We start from the raw sequence: 19,732 nt of genomic DNA on the forward strand, positions 1-19,732 counted from the left end.
ACAATAGAGACTCTCGTGTCAAATTGTCAACATCAAACCTCTCATTTGTCTCAACTCACATGTGAATATTGCAGAAAATCCAAAATCACATGTCCCACCGCCACTGATCCTTTCCAACTCAAGGCACTGATTTGCATGACTTTGTAAGGTACCATACTCCTCATACTAGAAGTGAAATTGTTCTAAGGTGTGTGTCACTTACTCGGATCACCTCTGGAGTCTGCTGGATGAGTAGTGTTGAGCCGGTATCTCTAACAGTAGCAGGGTCAGCAACCGCAATGTCAGCATCTCTTATATCTGCTGCAGCTGGGACGGCAACAGGTGCTGGAGCTTCAGGTGCAGCCACTGTTGTGGAGTGTGCGGTGGAATGCAAGCTGGTAGGTGCAGATGTTACAGAATCAGGGATGTGATCCGTAGAGGCCTCTGTTTCTTCATCTGTTGCTTCTGTTGTAGGCTCAGGTGTTGGTGTAGGCAGAGGTTTGGGGACAACCTCTGGTGTAGGTTTAGGGGTAGGTTCGGGTGTAGCATTGCACACAGCTTCAGATGTTGAATGAGCAGGTGTTGGTGTAATTGAAACTGCAATTGTATTTGGCGGTGAGTGTTTTGGTGGGATCGCTGGGACTGCATTTATGTGCACGGATGGAGCAGTCGGAGCAGCAGGTGGGGTATCAGCCCTGCCGGTGGTGGCTAGTGTATCCTGCAGAAGCCTCATCACCTCCCGCTCCTTTCCACATTTTCTCTCAGCACTCCCTGTGCTTCCCGCCCCAGAATCCACCAGCTCCTGGGCAAAACTCTCAATGCTCTCCAAGATCCTCAGCAGAAGTGCCCCATCCTCCTCCTCTCCTACTGGAGATTCAGTGTTCTCCACCTGGGGAGGAGTGAGACTTGGAGAGGTCCTTGAGCTAGGGCCGTTCATGGTCAAGTGGCTAAGTGGCTTCTGGATTTTGAACTGGGACATTTTCTGCTGAGTGAGGGCGTCATTGGACGTCATCCCCTGGCTGCCCTCTCTCTTCCTGGTCTTGGCTGGAAGAGGAGGCTCAATATTTCTGGGGTGGCTCATACTCTGAGACAGATTCTCTAAGTCCATCAGCAGCTTGTCGATGTCATCATTCCTGTGGGGGACAGCTTTGGGTGCTGAGACTGTTAAAGAAGCAGTGGGGATGTAGCCTGTGCTGGCTGGCAAAATGTTTAAAGAATTGTGGAGTGTGTATGGTTGGGATAGGTTCATGGACTGACTTAACACAGTCCCATTTTTGTTCTGGATATTGCTCATCCCTCTGGTTGAAGTTAATGTCTGTTGTGATATTTGTTCTGGAGTCTTACTCACATCTGCTTCCTCCTCTTCAATATAAAGAGCCTCCATGGGGGAAGCTGGAGGAGTATGTGCGTATGGTGGGGTCGGGGAGTTACGAAGAAGGGAGGGAGAATGTGTTGGAGAAGAGCTGGAGCTGGAAGTGCAGGTCACAGAGGGGGGAGAGAGTGTGTGTTGTGTGATAGACGAAGAATTTGGATGCTGTAGTCCATTGGTAAGGGCACTGGTTTTGGATGGGAAGCTTTGGATTGGTTTGGTATGTATGGAGTCTGATTTTAAGGAAGATGAGGAGGAAGGTGAGACAGAGGACAGATTAGAAGATCCAGAATGAGGAACAGTCTTTGGGATGGGAGGTGACAGCACCACATCCTCATAGCGAGGTGGTTGCTCATTGCCAAATATTGGAGAGTAAGGTCCCTGTTGGATAGAGTGAAGGGTATTTACCAGCTCGGCCAAATCACTGTGGCCACTCCCAGGTGCACCCTGACCCCCCTGCCCACTGCTACCCAAATTCCCAATCCCTTCCAGATCCAGAGGCAGTCGTTTCAGGTAGGTGCTGAGTCTGGCCATCACAGCTCGATACACACTGTCAGGACTGGCCCCTCCCTCCGCTGGCCCTCCACCAGCTTTACGTTTGATGCACTGCTTGATGATGTCAGTGCATTTCTTTAGGTCTTCCGAACATTTAAGCAAGATGTCGAGGCAGGCGCGGATGTCCTCACCGCCTGCTCCCCCAGTGCCCGCCTCTGCTCGTGTTTTCTCCAGCAGCCGGGCAATCAGGTTCTCCTCTCCAAGGGTGCTGAGGTACAGGGAGGCCACTGTGTTCAGACTTTGGTCTAATGACCCAATACTTGACAGGCTGCTTGTTGAGCCAGCACCTGCTTTAGTGATGGCTGTCATGGTGCCGGAGTTGCCCTTTAGCTTTGTCTCCTCCAGTCCTGTCCCTTTCCCCATCATAAATGGTGGCACGTTCTCATCATTAGAAGTGGCGGTGCCATTTGTCATGCCATTAGTCGTTCCGTTAGCGGTAATGTTGGAACTGAAGTGGCCATAGATGATTTCCAGGTCAGTGGAGCGTCGGCTAAAAGAGTCTGGGCGGACCTTACGACCTTTCCGGAAGGTAACGTGGCTGGAGGACGAGAGGCGGAGCTTGTCAAAAGAAAACTCTTTGAGCTTACCACTGGCAAGATTGATGGCCTCTTCAGTTATGTCCTTTAGACTGCTTGAGGAGCTCAGGTTTCCAATCAATCCTCCACAACTTTGGGTCTTTTTACCCCGCCATGTGGGGCTGTCCTCCCCTAAAGACAAATTGCCACTGCTCCCCGCCCTCTCTAGACCACCATTATAACTCGTATCCATAGAAACACTAATCTTACCATGGTTAGGCAGTTGCTGAGTGATCATGTTACGAGAGTGTATGGGTGAGTCATTTGTGTCACTGTAAACGAGGTCAGGTGCAACAAGCAGCTCAGAGCAGGTGCCACGGTGAGCGACAGTACAGTCCAGTCCCTGGGACAGCGCTCCACATGGCCCTGAGCAGTAGTGCACAGCATGGGAGTGAGTGCGCCGGTCCACTACCACACTGTTGTAGCAGCTCACGCTGCTCACCACTACGCGATAGGCTGCTGCCATGGTGTCCAAGTGCTTCAGGGCATAGGAAGGTCAAAATAATGTCAAAGTGTAAAACAATAATATAACTTTAACAAAAAACCTAGTGGATTATAGTGTTTTTCTGAAACTCCTTCACGTGAGAAGTAATGATGTTCTGCATAGTGACGATTAACTACACAACGTACAGTATACACAATGGTGTAGCAAAAACACAAGAAGCTGGAACGGGAAAATAAATGTCTGTAGCTATATCTTTCAAAGTCAAAATCCTTTCTTGCACCAGAAAAATCTTTAAAGGGTTTCTGTCTCTTGCAGAGGTAAATAATTCCTTGTCTGATCTCCGGGCCTCTTAACAACAGCTGTAAGGTTCCTCCTCTCTCCACAGGCACCTTCTTCCTTTCCTCTGTAGCAGGAGCTCGTTAGCCACTAATGATAGCTGTGGAGGATGCTGACAGCGGAACATCCAGCTGGGGTATCACCCATCCCTCAACAGAAGCAGCCTCAGGGGCTTAATTGGAGGCCATTGAGACCTTATCATTGCCCCAGTCTGGGCTCATCAGCTGTAGAATGAACCCCTTTATCTCACTGTGTCTTTTTTTAACTGTAGAAGGAGCTGAAATCCGGCACAGCTGCAGAATAGCAGGGGACCAACCACAGATGGCCGACTGCCTCCTTCTCTCTCTGAGTGGTTGTCTGGATCTCTGTCACTCCTGTACCGTCTCTCTCGGCCACTTCCGTCTCCCACTGTCAACCATGTGTCAGACGGAGCTTGTGTTTCTGACAGGAGGACACCACCTGCGAGCCAGAGAAAGAAGGAGGGAGGGAGGGAGGGAGGAGAGAGTGTGAGAATGAGGGGAAAGGAAAACAGAGAAAGAGAAGGTAAATCATTAAGACGGTTGATACTTGTGAAAGTGATGTGCTGAGGGAGCATGTGCGTGCAATGATACCATCACAATTTCCAAACTGCACTTAGCTTCCTACCATATCAACCTCAAATCCAACATGATGCATGTTCAAAATAAAAAGCAGGAGATAGAAGAAGAGTGAAGGGTTAAAGAGGCTGAGCAGAAAAAGGATGTGACTCCCTCTTTCATCACAGCAGATCTACAAAGAGTCGTCTCAGACCCTGCTGAGAAATCATGACTAAAAATAAAAGGCAGGTGTTTACGAAAGAGAAAACACCTGTTGCTTTCACATTTCTGTCCAAAGCTCCGACACACTTTCTGTTTGTAAAGGCAACGTATGTTTGAGTCAATTCAACTCAGAAAAGAATGAAACAGACCAACGCACATTAAAAAGAGTGAAAGACAAATATTGTGAAATAGAACACTGTGACTCAGAGCTCACTTGAACTTGATGATATGTTAAGATATAACAAATTCTCCTTCTGGGGCTTTAACATCTGACTTTAGCACCCACAGATTCACCTCTAGTTTAAATCTGTACGACTGAAAACAAACATACAGTGAAGCATGTTTCTGAATTCCAGTTTTTACGGTGCCTATTTCAGTGTTGATAATTTTCGATTAAGAATTTCAAGCTTCGATGAATTGTAGATACACTTAAGACAATATGTAAATACCACTAATGTGGAACATACCTGGAGCTAACAGAGCCTGACAGGAAGGTAAACACTGTGTGCAGTAACACTACGAGCGTGACTGAATAGTAAAATTATTTAAAAGGTGTGAAAAAGCATGAAAAGAATTCAACATGGGAGTTCTCTCATTCTCTTTTTCCAGTATTGCTCTTTCTCATTTATCTAGATCTCTCTCCCTCTATGTTAGTTTTAGATGCTTTTGTGTCTTTCTTACCAGTTTCTTTTTTCCCTGTTTTACTTTTTTAAGTCTCCCATCATACAAACAGCAGATTCTTCAAGCCTGTATCTTCCTACACATGCATTTCCATTTATACTGCTTTAGCAACAACCACCTTAAACTTAATCTTATCTCAGTCTTATCTATACAAACATCGTAGATTCTAGTCTAAAGGGGCCAAGATCTTACCCTGAAATAGTTCACTTTAAGAGTTCTCAAACACAACACGCACAGCTGATGAGTTTATATAAGTTCAGGAATGCATAGCTGTGGGCTGCAGGATCCTCACAATAACCACTGGAACAGAAAGAATAACACTGAGGTTATTACAACTTAGGCTACGGGCGCAGACATATGATCTGTGCAGGGATCTCCGGAGGAATTATGGAGCCGGAGTTTCCGACTTAAACGTGTGAAAAAGAGCAACTATGGGGGAGGAGGGGGAGGGATGATTGGTGGGTGGAGGGAGAGCAGCTGGAAAGGTGGGGAGAGGGGTTTTGTGGCACCTGGAAAAACAACTATTAGGAGTTTTTATGGAAACAACAGGCAGACACCTCATCTTGCTTTCTCTCTGCTTTCTCTACAGTGTGTGTGTGTGTGTAGAGTCTACACACACACACACTCACAAATACAAACACAAACACACACACACACACACAACAGCTGGATGCTGCTGAATCAGTCTCTTGAGCAGGAAATTACACTTCCTGGTAAGCTGCACTTGAAATCTCAACAGATAGTTTGAAATAGCCTATTAGGATAACAATTACACACACACACACACACTCTCACACACACATCTTTCTCCATGTAGCAGACACACGCACTTAGTATCCGTGTATATATCATAGTAAACGACAGCTTCCCACAGTGATATTGAGCATGTAAACAGCTCTACTGGTGTTTATAATGCTCAACAACCTACACACACACACACACACACACACACACACACACTCTGAGGTGTGTTTTCAGGCTCTGTCCTGATTTAGTGAAGCTCAGCTCCGTTTTGTTTTTTCTCTCCTCTGACGTGTTTTATGGACGAGTCAGATGAGAATGCGAGCAGGTATCAGCTTTCACTTTCAACAAGTCAAAGCTTTAGGTCCAAATCTGGAATGTCTCTGGACCTGAAAAATGTAGGTTTATTTTTACGAGGTCTTTGCATTCTCAGGAAAAAGACACGCAGAAGAAAAAAACAACTACATATTAACTCCAAGTAAAGACACATTTTCTTCAGATTGAACTTTACCCTTGACCAAACCTCCTTGACTGTGAATTCCGGGGCACCATCTGTGTGATAATACTTTGCTTTCTCTATTTCTATTTATTTATTGTCAAGTTTTACTTTCTCTCTTTGCGCTGAATCAATTTAACAACAGGAGAGAAGTGAAGGTAGATTGGTTGATTGTGTTCCTGAGTTACTTTGTTAGAGAAAATGAGATTACTTGTGACAACCTCCTTATTCGCCTCTAATCTTCCCATCCTCCCAAAGTCTCCCTTTCTTTCCTCCCACCCTGCGTTCTTTTTACCCAGTCTAAAAAAAATCTCGCCTTCGAGCTGACCTTCACCAGGAAGCAGTAAATCACTGGGGGCCACCTCTGTCACAACTTCCAAACCAACCATTAAAAGTATGTTGGTTCATGTGCATGAGTGTGTGTGTGCATCTGCAAATGTGCACAGAGGGAGCTTGTGTAGTTTCTGCAACTTATGCTGCATGCAAGTGTGTGCATGTGTATGTCAATAGGGAACACATCAAGGGGCCAGGGGGGCCCACCAGGGGAAGTGGGTCATTGTGAGGAAGAGGGTCCAAATAGTAACCCCAAACATTAGAGTGGGAACAGGTCTAAACCCAGTCACTGTATATGCACAAACACACACACAAACACAGAGCTTGATGCATAACTTCAGAGATCACACAGCGAGAACAGAAAGCTCTGCTATGTCATGCACATACTAAACAGAGCTGAGAGAGAGAGCATAGCAGCTCTGTGAATTGACTGCTGCCCCACAATGAGGGACAACAGTAGCTATAAAAGAGGGATTACTGGGCTTTATGCACCATTACTCTCCTCTGAGAACACACACACACACACAAATACACACACACACACACACACTCACACACACTCACACAAGGAAACACACAAATACACAGTCTGGTGGAAACAAAATGCAAAGTATCATCAACAAATGCATAAATACATTTCATCACTTGTTTACAATGTCAGTTTTAAACCATTTCCTTCTCTAATCATCTCATTCTCTCACATTTTTTCTCACACTCTGATCTTAATATGAATTAACTGCAGTTCTGACCCACTTCTCTGCCTCTTTGTGTAATCGCCATATGAATTATTTACTCTGACATACACACACACACACACACACACACACACACACACACACACACGACACTGACACATTCACTCTCTTGAAAATTGAGTCAAACTTATTCTGCTGCAGAATTTGTCCATCAGCTCGGCATCAATCATCTGTCGAGCTGGCAGACAGACAGAGAGACAGAGGGATGCTCTGGCTAACAGCTCTGTCCTTGTCAAGCCTGCATGGGCCACACTTCAATTATAATCATTTTGTGTGTCAGCTGCAGCTGCAGAGAAAATCAGAGTGAGAAATAAGGAGGAAAATGGCCAAGCTGGCAGTCAGACTGTCCAAAACAGGAAGAGGAGAAACAATTGTCATACTTGTGAGAATGAAAAGAACTGCAAAAAAAATTAAATTCAGCAGATACATCAGTGAAGTCCAATCCATTAAACCAGGTTTGAATCCAACAAACAAAAACCCTCTCTCCTCCATCTCCTCTCTCATTTTCCTCTTTATGACGTCTAATCAAGTAGAGCCTGAAGTAAGGAGGTCTCTGTTGATGTGCCAGATGCACAAGGTCATGAGTCTATCTTGAGGAGAAGGGCTGGAGATTTGGGGGTCTGGATTACAAGAAAAAAAAAGCCCTGGCAGGTCCGTCTCACTTAGCGAGAAGCAGAGAGCTGCTCTGCAAACCAGACATCTGCACATGGGCCAAAGCACAGGCAGTGGAAAAAAACGTGTGCACGAGACACAACTGAGGTTGACTTCAGATGTTCATAAGCCCTCGAGTAAAAATAAAATATGTAACGTACATCATACATCTATGGACAGAGAACATCTGCAGAATGACGGAGGGCAGGCCCTTCTAGAAGGTTTGCAGCTGATGCATTTTCTTACATATGGTTTCATTTCATAGACCACAGGAAATATTTATGAGGCCAATGGGTCGTATGTTTAGCCTCACATACATGCACACTAACTCCATAATGAAGGGTGGGATCTTGAAGAAGAAGTTAATGTTGGTTATGAAAACTGAAAGACTGTTCAGGGGTGAGGGGGGGGGGGAGTGTGTGTGTGTCTGGCAGAGACTTGGGGGATCTCTGGTTATGTCTGCCAAACTTATTGTCTGGATGAGACCTAGGCTGAGAGCACAAATCACTGCACTCCAGAGACACACACACACACAGACACACAGACACACACACAGACACACACACACACACACACACACACACACACACACACACACACACACACACACACACACACACACACACACACAGCTGTTCATGATGAAATCACGTCTGCAGGTTTGATCGAGCACACACCACATTAATGGCACCACCCTTTATAGGTCAGAACAGCAGTCAGGGTTGAATAAGGTAAACGGGTCTCAGCCTCTATAGGGAGAGTTTTATGAAACGACTGTGAAGGAATTTTCACCGTAAACAAAGAACGAAACACGGGACAAAGAGGTGATTTATATCGGTACGGTTCATATTCATCTTGATGTTGTGACAGAAGCTGATGAATGTGTTTTCTATTACTTTTTCCAACCAGGAAACAAACTCCAGCCTCCCTAAGACACTGCCCAGAGGACACATGCATAAATTAAAAAAGCAGTGGTCCTAAAAGGGATTCTTGTGGAATGCCACAGGTCAACTCACATTGTTTAGAGAAGTGGTCATCTTTAGAAACAAAAAACAAATCTTCTGATCTGATAAAAAATCAATTTATCTAAAATTGTGCTACAACCTCAACCTCCGTATGTGCAACATTTTAGTTTTGTGTCATTATTCAACAAAACATTTCATGCTCATATGCTGCAGCTATGATTGTGCAGTTCCTTGAAGTATTTCTGAATGAAATCGAGCTAAGCTAGGCTAACCCCACATTTAACATGACACGCTTCCTCAGGTCTGACTTATATCAGGTAAGTCGGCAATGTAGCAAATTATGAAATAAACCAAAACACAGAGTAGACCACCGCCAAGGCCCAACAGTCAACTAACTCAATCAAGCCACACCAAATCCCAAACACGTAGATATCAGTTCTCTAAACATGCCTGGTTGTTTTCATCAAGATCCATTTAGAATTAGCGAAAAATAACAACACTGATTTTTGCACCAACATTTACTGGGTTGTTTCTTGACCCATGTCCTGTCCTTCCACCAAATTTCATGGAAATCTGTTTAGTAGTCACAGTTTAATGCGGCTGACAAACACATAATCTGACAGGGCCGAAAACATAACTTCCTTGGTAATTATGTAATTAAGGATGTGATTAGTCTTGTGGCCTCTTTAAGATTCAACAGCAAAACTCGCTCTATTCTCTTGCTTCTTTTACCTCTCCCCCCTCTTGTCTTTGCTTTATTCTTTCCTCCTCGTCTGTAACTGGCCACACGCTCCGACTCTACAGGCTGAGATGGAACAGGAACTCCACCACGGTTCTACACCTACAGCGCTGTAACAGCTGTTCCCCTCGGTGCTCCTCTCATGTCTCAGGAAACTGGGCTGTGTGAATAGCTGAGCACCTCGTCAGGAACAAAACAGTAACTACAGACCACAAGGACACACACACACACACACACACACACAGACACACACACACCTGCATGTACACTCAAATGCAAAAAAAAACACAATACACCCCCGGAGGGATTGTGTTGAGGGCAGCATAGAGGATGTTTTTGTGCTTCTGAGCAGATGAGGAAAAACAGTGACTCACATCTTTTCTTATCCTTAAATATTTCCTGGTCAAAACAGCTTGACCTTATAAGGCTAACACACACAATCTTGATCTCATACACACACACACACACACGTACACACACACACACACGCTCAGAGATCCTGCTGTTCCTCTGCAGTGAGCACAAAAACATACTGTAAATACACAACACTGTCTGCCTCATGAGATGATAATGAAAGTTGGCATTGGCTTCAATACATTCAAACCTGCAGAACACACACACACACACACACACACACACACACACACACACACACACACACACACACACACACACACACACACACACACACACACACACACACACACACACACACACACACACACACACACACTCCATCCTGCCTTGCCTGTGGCTCACTATGACCCAATGCCTTTTTTTAAAAAGCACATTTTGGGTGATGTCATGATTCTGTTCATGTTCTTCTCTGGAGACACACAATTAGGACACAGACAACACACAAAAACACACACATGCTTGCACAGAAGACGAAGGATGCACAAATAAATCTATTGTGATGCGCACAGACAGCTGACCTGATTTCAGTCAGTCAACTGTTCATTCCTGCTTCCACCTACAACCCAGACCCCAAAGGCAACCAGCTTCCACCAACCACAGCAACCAGGCAGCAGCTGAGTGCACGCACAATACATGCACGAGCGTGAGCAAATCATCTAGAGAGGAGAAGTTTGTTTTGTGCAGTAAGCGTAAAGCATGAATCATCACGGAGGACGATGCACTTCCCTAAACAAATCCATCAAACATTCAGCGCACGTAAGACTGAGCAGAATAAAAAATCCATAGACTTGTTTGTCTAAGACGTGAGAAAAGAAATAATCATCACAGCCAGTGGTTCTGACTGGACGTCTGTTCAGAAAAACGATTCTCTAGATCCCTGATCCACATCATACTTTAAAACTGAGATTCTGCCAAAACTTAGTTCTGAGCCAAAGTTCATCTTCTCCTGCAGCTGCTCACAACACACTTAGCTCCATATCAGCCGACTGTACAACTGACACAGCCAATCTGACTCATTGTGTAACTTCTATCTGCTGATTCTAGAAATCTCTGTCTGTGTTTGGATCGCATATGTTGAGGCCCGGTTATCTTATCACCTTGTGCATAGTTAAAGGTCCAAGGAAGTAGAGTGTCGAATTTGGATTTGTTGGCGACCAATGCTCGAGCAATGGTTTTATCTCATCAGCCTTGCATATTAATTTATATTTAGTTATATATGTCACAGCTTGAGCAGTGAAAAATTACTTAAACAACTTCCAAAAAGGAAGATGTGTAAACTAAATGAACCAGATCCAATCCCAGACTCAATGCTGGTCAAAGTTCTGGACGCAGACATTCCCCAGATACCAGACATCAAGGTAAGTAACCAAAGCAAGACTACACTCAACAATTACATTTTAAAGAACCATCTCCTGGCCTCACTGGAAATGTAATGTCTGAATGTCTGAAAGCAACATTTTACAGACATCTTTCCAATGTCATGGGAAGACAAAACAAATCGTTCTCACTCCTGTAACGACGTTCAAAATGTCCAAGCTTGACGTCTTTTCAGACGGGTCTGTGCTCACGGGGCAGTTGCATGTAGGCTGCAGGACTTATTGTTTATAATGAAAGAAAGAGGAGAGATATCCAGATTTTACAGAAAGCCATATAAGAACATGTTTAGACTGGAGCGCTGAGGCCAGACTAACTAGTCTGAGGGCCATCTATCTGTGTGTGTGAGTGTGTGTGTGTGTGTGTGTGAGTGTGTGTGAGTTGACTGCTGTCCCTGTCCATCAGAGGGTCATATGAGGAGCAGATTAGGGTTTCTAACCGCAAACCCCTGTCGCCATGGCCCATCGTCACGGAGACGGTGAGGAGAGTCATCGTGTTCCGATCCACCACTGACTCATCCCTCCTTATCTTGCCGCCATGTGCACACACACACACACACGCGCGCACACATACACACACACACACCGAAAACCACATCTAAATCAGGACTTTGTGGTGCAGCATGTTCTTCTTCGACCCCTCTCCGGCCCGAACATCTCGACCAGTCGTATCAGTTTAAGCCCCCACAAATTGACGCCATCATCTAAATAAGTGTTGCAACCAATGATAATGCTTTAATTATCAATACTGATGGTTTTCCGAATGAATCCACAGAAAATGGAATAGAATAAATAAATAAAATTGAACATCATCATATTTGAGAAGTCAGATCTGGAGTTTCCTGTCTTCGTTTGCCGTGATGTGGCGGGTTCGGTATCTCTGTTGGGATTTTAATCCTAAATGTGGAGCTGACGATCAAAACTTAAAAGCCGCTCAAATAAGTCCGCAAGATTGATGGTCAAGACTGAAACTCTAGACACCTCATACCACCACGATTTACTGACCATTGGCTCCAACCAACCCTGTAATCAAAACTTCCATGATGTGTGCCGGGACGGTAATTTGGTATCAATCATCCCAGAAGTCCACTAAGTGATCCCTGCTATTAGTGGATTTTCTCCCCCTCACGGACCCTGACTCAGAGCCTTGTAATATATGGTTATTGTTGTACTTCTCCACCACAGGCCTCATTCATTGACTGGCCTGGGAGCCGTGTCTTAACTGCATGGTTCGATTCCAGCAGCAGCAGCAGCAGCAGCAGCGACCGTGACACACGGGACCAGTTGTCACTAAAAGCCTGTTATTTACAACCCAACATACAAACAAGACCATAAACTTGGACCACGCTCACCTCTGCCTCAACTCTCCTTCCGTCCTTCTATTAAACGTGCGGCTGTGCGTTAACCTCAGCGTGGAGGGAGCTCTGTGGGAACAACAGTAAAGACATAACACAAAGGTTTAGTAGATAATAAACAGCTTATGGGATTTATTACAGCTACGGATGAAAGAGAAGCTCTAATAGAAAGTAACTGGATTGTTTCTTTATAAGCACAGTTAACCCTGCACATAAATGCATCAACACAAATACACACAAGAACACGGAATGAAAAACACAAACCTCTCTTTCTTTCTCTCTCTCTCGCACACACACACACACTCACACACGCACGCCACATCCTCTGTTACTGGGTTATTTTCTTCCCCAGTGTTTAGAGTCTATTTTCGGAGTTGTGTTTGTGCATGTGACCCCGGTGGCTGCTCACGGTCGAATTTCCCGCTGCCTTTTCATGTCAGGGTAACGTATGTGTGCACATGTCTCTGTGGGTCTCAGTGTCTCTGTGTGCGTCAGAAACAACCTTATCCAATGTGAAGGGGCCTTTTTTGACACGTTTGGCGCCATCACTCACTCCCAGTTCCTCCCAGTATCTGACCATTTCTCCTCGTTCATCTCTTGTCTCCCTTTCCACACGGGTCAGATATTTTGCCAAAAGACGTTTTTCCGTTTGTCTTCCAAAGTTCCGATTTTCAAAATCAGATTTCACAGCTTACTTTGAGAATGCCCACTATTTATTTGTGTAATAATAATGAGAGGTTTTTTAAAACAGAGGGGAAAATATCTGTTGAAATAACATCGCAGTAGCGTAGATGAGGCCTTAATCAGCACTTCAACTATTTTATTTCATCCTGCTTTATTCATCCTGGGAATCACCCCCCCCCCCCTCGGGTTCATGAAAAACAAACAGTATCTTTCCCCTCACTCTCCTCTGGTGTGTACTCATGTTGGCTCTTCCCTTACTTGACATCTAATTCCATCTGTTTGAGACATCAGCGCACAGCAGGGTTTTTCATTCCCTTACCCATAAACCCTCAGCGTATGCCAGGCGCATATACAGGCTTTGGCTGGGATGTGGGTTTAGCTGCATAAGCCGAGGGTTTAGGTCTAGACTTTCCTAATGAGAAGCAGCCTGCTTGTATAGCATGCCGCAGTGGGAGTCTGGAATTTTACATACATGAATCTACATCGCTGCATCTGTGGGCAAGTGTGCTGAAAACAAATAACAACAGAGACATTTATAAGTGCTTCAGAACAATTCAACATCCGGCCACGAGCTGGTCGCACCAACTCCTCTTCAGTCAACCTACTTAAACCTGTTCAGTGAGTTGTGACTGATGAAATATAAGGTATTTGCAGTATCTACTCGTACTGAAGGAAGTAACGTTATCTCTCTAATGACCTGGCTCTTAATAATTAATTACTTTAAACTAAATATCACTCACATGACTAAAGGGCTAAATAGCGATATCATCCCAATTCTGAAATCTGGTCGTTACATCTTCAAATGATTCAATTATTTTCACTGAATCACTTAATTGTAGCAGCTGTTAAATTAAAAATGCTTTTAATAGCTAAAACATTATAAAACAGTATTTATAACACTTATTAACAACTACAGACAGATGGATTTCAGAATAATTGAAGCAACTCAATTCAGGTGAGCAAAAGGAGAAAAATGAAAGATGCCGAAGAAAAAACAAAACAAAACAGCGTGAGCAATAAAATGGGGGGAAGCTCAGGTTTTAAGGCCAGAGGCAACAGGTGAAGCGGCGGATGATGAAAAGACGGTTAATGTGCAAATAAATAAGAAAGCAGAACAAAAGCACATGTAGAATGAGAATAATATAATACGATGGAATGAAAAGAGCTCGTTTGTCTGCGCAGGTTAGAAAACTGGGTTTGGTTTCACCACAGATTCAAAGTAAACACAAGAAGAGAAGGAGAGGCACAGGGTGTTTTTCTGCTGCTTTCCAAATATAGCTGCAGGCTGCATTTATGTGTATCTACACTGTGTGTGTGTGTGTGCACATCTGTTTGTAATATTGCAGCACAATGGCAAAGATTTACTACATGAGCTGACTCGAGTGAAGCTTATTAGACTGCAATAATGTCAAACCCAGGACTTAACAGAGAGCTGAGGAGGGGCCTACCTGCCTGTGCTGTCATCACACATGCACACACACATGCACACACACATGCACACGCACGTGCGTGCGCACGCACACACACACACACACATACGCACAGGCCGCCCAGTCTACAAAGTAGAACCAACATGGTGATCTCATGTGAGACTGTTCTGTATATGTGGAAAGTATCCACCCAGAGGCAAACACACACACACACACACACACACACACACACACCCACACACACACACACACACACACACACACACACACACACACACACACACTGTTCCTGGTTTGTTTCTGTCACCTGAAGAAAATAACAAGAGCAGCATGTCAAAAGTACAAAGACAATGGCCACAGCTTGTATGACTCACCATGCCCCCCACACACACACACGTACACAAGCATGCACACACAGCCTCCCTTGGGTTAGGCTTAGAAAAGAGCATTCCCTCATTATCGCGGCGTTGCAGCAGCAGATCACAGTCACAGTGGGAACGCTGCGCTGTTACTAAGGCTCTAACTGGCTGCAAGCCTGGACCATCACAGTCACTACTGTCACTATTTATCATACTAACACACTGACCAACAGCCCAGCGAGTCACACACACACCCACACACGGCCATGCTGACTGCCAACAGTGATGTCAATTACAGACTATTACTGGATCATCAGTAAGTGACCGTGTAAAGTCAAAAACTAGAAGAGGCTGAACTGTGCAGCCACATTCAACACAGGGAAAACACCAAAACATTGAAAGAAAATAAACCTTATTACAATATCTTACTGAGCTACATCCCAGATGGTTGGTTGTGCTGTTATGTACTGAATCACTTCTACATTATAAATGTGTTCAGAGTTAAAGTTACATTGAGGTGAGTCTGGAAAAGAATAGACTGGATATCTCTCCTGTGAGTTTATATGAGATGCTTTGCAGAAAGTTAGGTCAGAGGAAGGCCAACAGTCTTGTTAGCCTTGCCTTATCTGGAGTGGTGTAACACACACACACACACACACAAACACACACACACACACACACACGCACACACAGTGTAAGACGAAGCCCCTCTCTTACTAAACCCAAGTCCTCAGCTTCCTCAAATCCCTAATTTATTTGGTATGACGGCATGTCATATACTGCTGGGATGTGTCACTGGCACATATCTCAGAACTTAAGTGTGTGTGTGAGTGTGAGTGTGTGAGTGAGTGAGTGAGTGAGTGAGTGTGTGTGTGTGTGTGTGTGTGTGTGTGTGTGTGAGTGTGTGTGAGTGTGTGTGAATATTCCCCAAAAAGTTGAAAAGGCAGTAAATGCTTTATGTCAAGTAGGCGTGTGGGTGTCTTTCTTCTTACGGTAAGCTGCCAACTAATACTATAAATGTAAATGAGACAGAGTGTGTGTTTGTATGTGTGTGTGTGTGTGTGTGTGTGTTTCCATATAAAAGGAGCAGGCAGTGCTGATGATTCCAGATTTTCCAGTTAGTGTTACTGAGCTCCTGGCAGACATAGAAGACAGACACACAGTCATCCCGAAGGTACACGGCCAGATCTTCCACATCTGTCTGCTGTGACGCACACTAAGGCACACACACACACACACACACACACACACACACACACACAGTATGTATTGTCCATTGCATTGAAACACAGACACTCTCGACACCTACACTTGCATGTTTGGGTGCAAGGTCTATGCATCCTACACGATCACCCACACAGCTGCAGGAAAACTGTGCGTACTCTGAAAACTCTTTGTGGATAAATGAGGTTTATTATTTTAGTTTGTTTAAAAAAAAGAAAAAAGACTGAATGCTTGAACACCAGCATCATTTTCAAGGTTCTTGAAGATGTATAAAACTAAACGACAAACAAAGTTTTTCTTCATTTGCACAGATAATAACATGTACTTGACTTGATGTCATAACATTTTTCTAAAAATACCAACTAGCACCAGGCTGCAACAATTAAAACTGGCTCCACATAAATCTATATAATACCAGAATATCTTCAATAGTCATTCTAAAGATTTACTTGGGGTCATTTTGCTGTTATTGAGGACAACAGGCAAAAGATTACAAAAGGACAACAAAGAAGACGTGCAGGGGGCCACTTCAGAGCCAAACCCGGGGCCGCTGCAGGGAGACTCAGATGTCTGTGGGCGACTGTAAATGATCATTCTATTCACTCATCTCTGAAATTCAGGTTTTCAGAAAACAAGTCAGACGTATTTGACTGTATATTTGCCATTTTGACATAAGTAGCATCACATCTCAAGATGTAATTCCCTGACTGGAAATACACACAAACACACACGTCTGATCCCTCAGGATTTGGCAGCTCCAGCAGCAGTGACAGTCTGACTGTTTGGGCTTTTGAAGTCAGGAGTCAGTAAACCTCTGGGAAATTGGCTTCGTCTCCACCCCTCAGTCTGCAGCTAAAGAGCGACTTCTCGAAAAGCTTCATTATAAAGTCAAGAGAGGAGCCTCTGGTTATAATGATCTATTCAAAAAGCCTCTGGGCCTTTGTGTTAAACTAAATCCAGAGATTGTATCTCCTTTTGGGAAGTGCTCGCTCATTTCAAAAGCATCAGTCCGAGTCCTTTTTTTTTTTTTTGCAGCTTCCCATCATCTAAACTCTCCTTTTCCCAGTGACACACTGCACTGTTTGGGATTAAGACTCCGGGTTTTAGCAGAGGAGATATTCTGAATTAAATGTGTGGAATTGGGGAAGTCCATCATTCTTAAAAATACAGAAAGGAAGGAAAGAAATTCTGACATTTTGCAGAGAAAACATCCTTATAGCTACACACATCCCTCGACGAAAATCAGAAAAATCCTCAGGGCCAACAATGCCAGCCACACATCCACATGAACGAAAGACGAGACCGAGAGAGCGAGAGAAGGAAAAAAGGGGAAGAAAAAAGTAAAGATTTGTCATCTTCACCTCAGAAGGGCTTCTCTTTTTACCATCTTCAAATTTGCAATCCATCATCATCCCCTTTTCATCATGACAAAAAAAACAGATTTTGGATTCCAGGTGAAAACAAAGACAGAAGACTTTAAAGGCAGGGCATTACAACATGAGAGCACGGTGTGACAGGGCTTCAGTGTGTGATTAATATGCTGGAGGTGTATGGTGAGTCCAGGAGGAGAACGAGGGAGGGAATCCAGAGGGCAACGCTGGCACGCTGAGGTGTACGGCCTATATATAAGCCATGACGCCTGGGGGTAAAGTAGCCTGCATTCCCCTGATTCAGCCCCAATGATGGATACCTCAGATACCTTCCCTCACCGTCACCCTCGCTCTCTCGTCTCTTAACAGCCGCCCTCGGGGGGAATCTCAACACCAGACTTCCATCTTCACCTCCTTTGCCCCCCCCCCAATAACTGTGGGTGCCAGAAAATGTGCCACCTGATCCCTGTGTGTGATCTCATGTGAGTGGACGACCTTTCATCATACAATTTAGAAAACAGGGAATAGAAGGACATATTCAGGAAGCAGCTGCACCTACGGCAGTTAAGAGGTTGTGTTTTGGTTTTAGTTTGCAGGATTACACAAAAACTACTGGATGTGTTACCATGCAACTTGGTGGAAGGATGCGGTATGGGTCAGGGAAGAGCCCGTTAAAGTTTGGTGCGGATCCGAATAAATGGACGGATCCTGGAATTTTGTTTTTCTTTCTCTGCAGCGTTTCACTCAGAACGCAACTTATGCCAGGAGCAGGGGTGCAGGGGCGTCGCTCTCACGCTTAACAGATTCCAAGCAAACGGGCTCAAGAGTGAAAGACAAGTTTTTGTGTGAGAGAGAGAACTGTGACATGGTGAGATAGGATGTTTGATTTCTAGTTTTCATATGAATGAATCATTTTGTCTTTCAAATAACAGCTTAAAACTAAATACAGTTTCTTTCACTGCAAAGCAACATTCAAATGTCTTGTTTTCTCCAAGCAATAGTCCAAAAGCCTTTACATATAATTATAGAAAACTATTTAAATCAAAGTAGGTGAGGAACTCCCTGATATTTATTTTTTTATTTGGTTCAATCAGGCAGTCGAAAGAAAAATGTGTGAGATGATCAGCAAGATGGAAAAAGAAAATCACTTGTTAATGCCACTTGTACCATCGCTACTAGCCAAAAAAGTTGTGAGAGACGGCTGCATACAATCATCTGCAGAATAAAAACATCTGGTTGAGGTTGTTTACTGATTGTAAACAGACCACCAGAGAGAGAACGAGGAGGCAAAAAGAGAAATCCAGAAAATGAGGAACTACAGAGTTGCAGAATATTCCCTGTGCGACTGAAAGGGCAGCTGACGGAGGGATGACGGAGGAGGAAGAGTCGGTCTGTTTGTTGTACTTTTCCTGGCTCTGATCCACGTCTCTGAACTTCAGCGTCCATGTGTTTTGATGCACTTACAGTGTGTGTACTCGTACAGTACATGCAGTATCTGATGAGTATCTGGGGCCATGTGAACAGAATCATTACCGAAAACATGGGAGGTGTGTGTCCGAGTGCAAACACACAGCCATTTACTTTTTATTTTAGTTTCCTGACATTACATTAAGTTTTCACCCAATAATGGCATGTGATTTTCCAGTGTGAGTGTGTGTGTGTGTGTGTGTATTTTGGCTCTAGAACTGTGGGAGCGCATTTATTAACAACAACACCACACACAGTCGCGGCCGTCCCTAAGGACATGAACACTAAAAGCCACTCTGGTTCCCATGAGTGCTCGGCCCACTCAGCCTGCCACTGGATTGTGTTGGTTTCTATTGTGACTCTCACTCAACACAATGTCGCTACAAATAAACCAGAAAGTCGCTGTTTAATCACAGCGTTACAATGATGAAATGACAGTGTCATTACACACACACACCACATCTAAGTAGTTTCTCTGTTCCTGAGATGAATGCTTTAAAACTCAGTCTCTAATCAGGATACAATTAAAAAGTACAGATAGTTACTAATTTGACCTTGTAGTATATTGTCTCACTACACCCACTGTAACTTCTGAATATAACTTTATGCTCTACTCACTGATGTATGAGTGTAAAA

General features: G+C 44.2%; 1 protein-coding gene across 2 annotated transcripts in view; it reads right to left on the reverse strand.

Annotated features, from left to right (window-relative positions):
* The window catches only part of ppp2r3a (protein phosphatase 2, regulatory subunit B'', alpha), a 52,568-nt gene that overhangs the window by 18,557 nt on the left and 14,279 nt on the right, over window positions 1–19,732 (reverse strand). The window contains exons 2-3 of one of the 2 annotated variants that reach the window (XM_069535649.1): window positions 12,560–12,631; window positions 203–3,718 (exon numbers count right to left, since the gene is read on the reverse strand). In XM_069535649.1, coding sequence (XP_069391750.1) covers window positions 203–2,944 — 2,742 coding nt within the window. In that variant the 5' untranslated portion in view covers window positions 2,945–3,718; window positions 12,560–12,631. The remainder of the gene's footprint in view (window positions 1–202; window positions 3,719–12,559; window positions 12,632–19,732) is intronic. The other variant, XM_069535650.1, reaches the window with a different exon arrangement.

This window comes from Paralichthys olivaceus, chromosome 12, assembly GCF_024713975.1.
Source record: "Paralichthys olivaceus isolate ysfri-2021 chromosome 12, ASM2471397v2, whole genome shotgun sequence".
Classification (NCBI taxonomy): Eukaryota; Metazoa; Chordata; class Actinopteri; order Pleuronectiformes; family Paralichthyidae; genus Paralichthys; species Paralichthys olivaceus.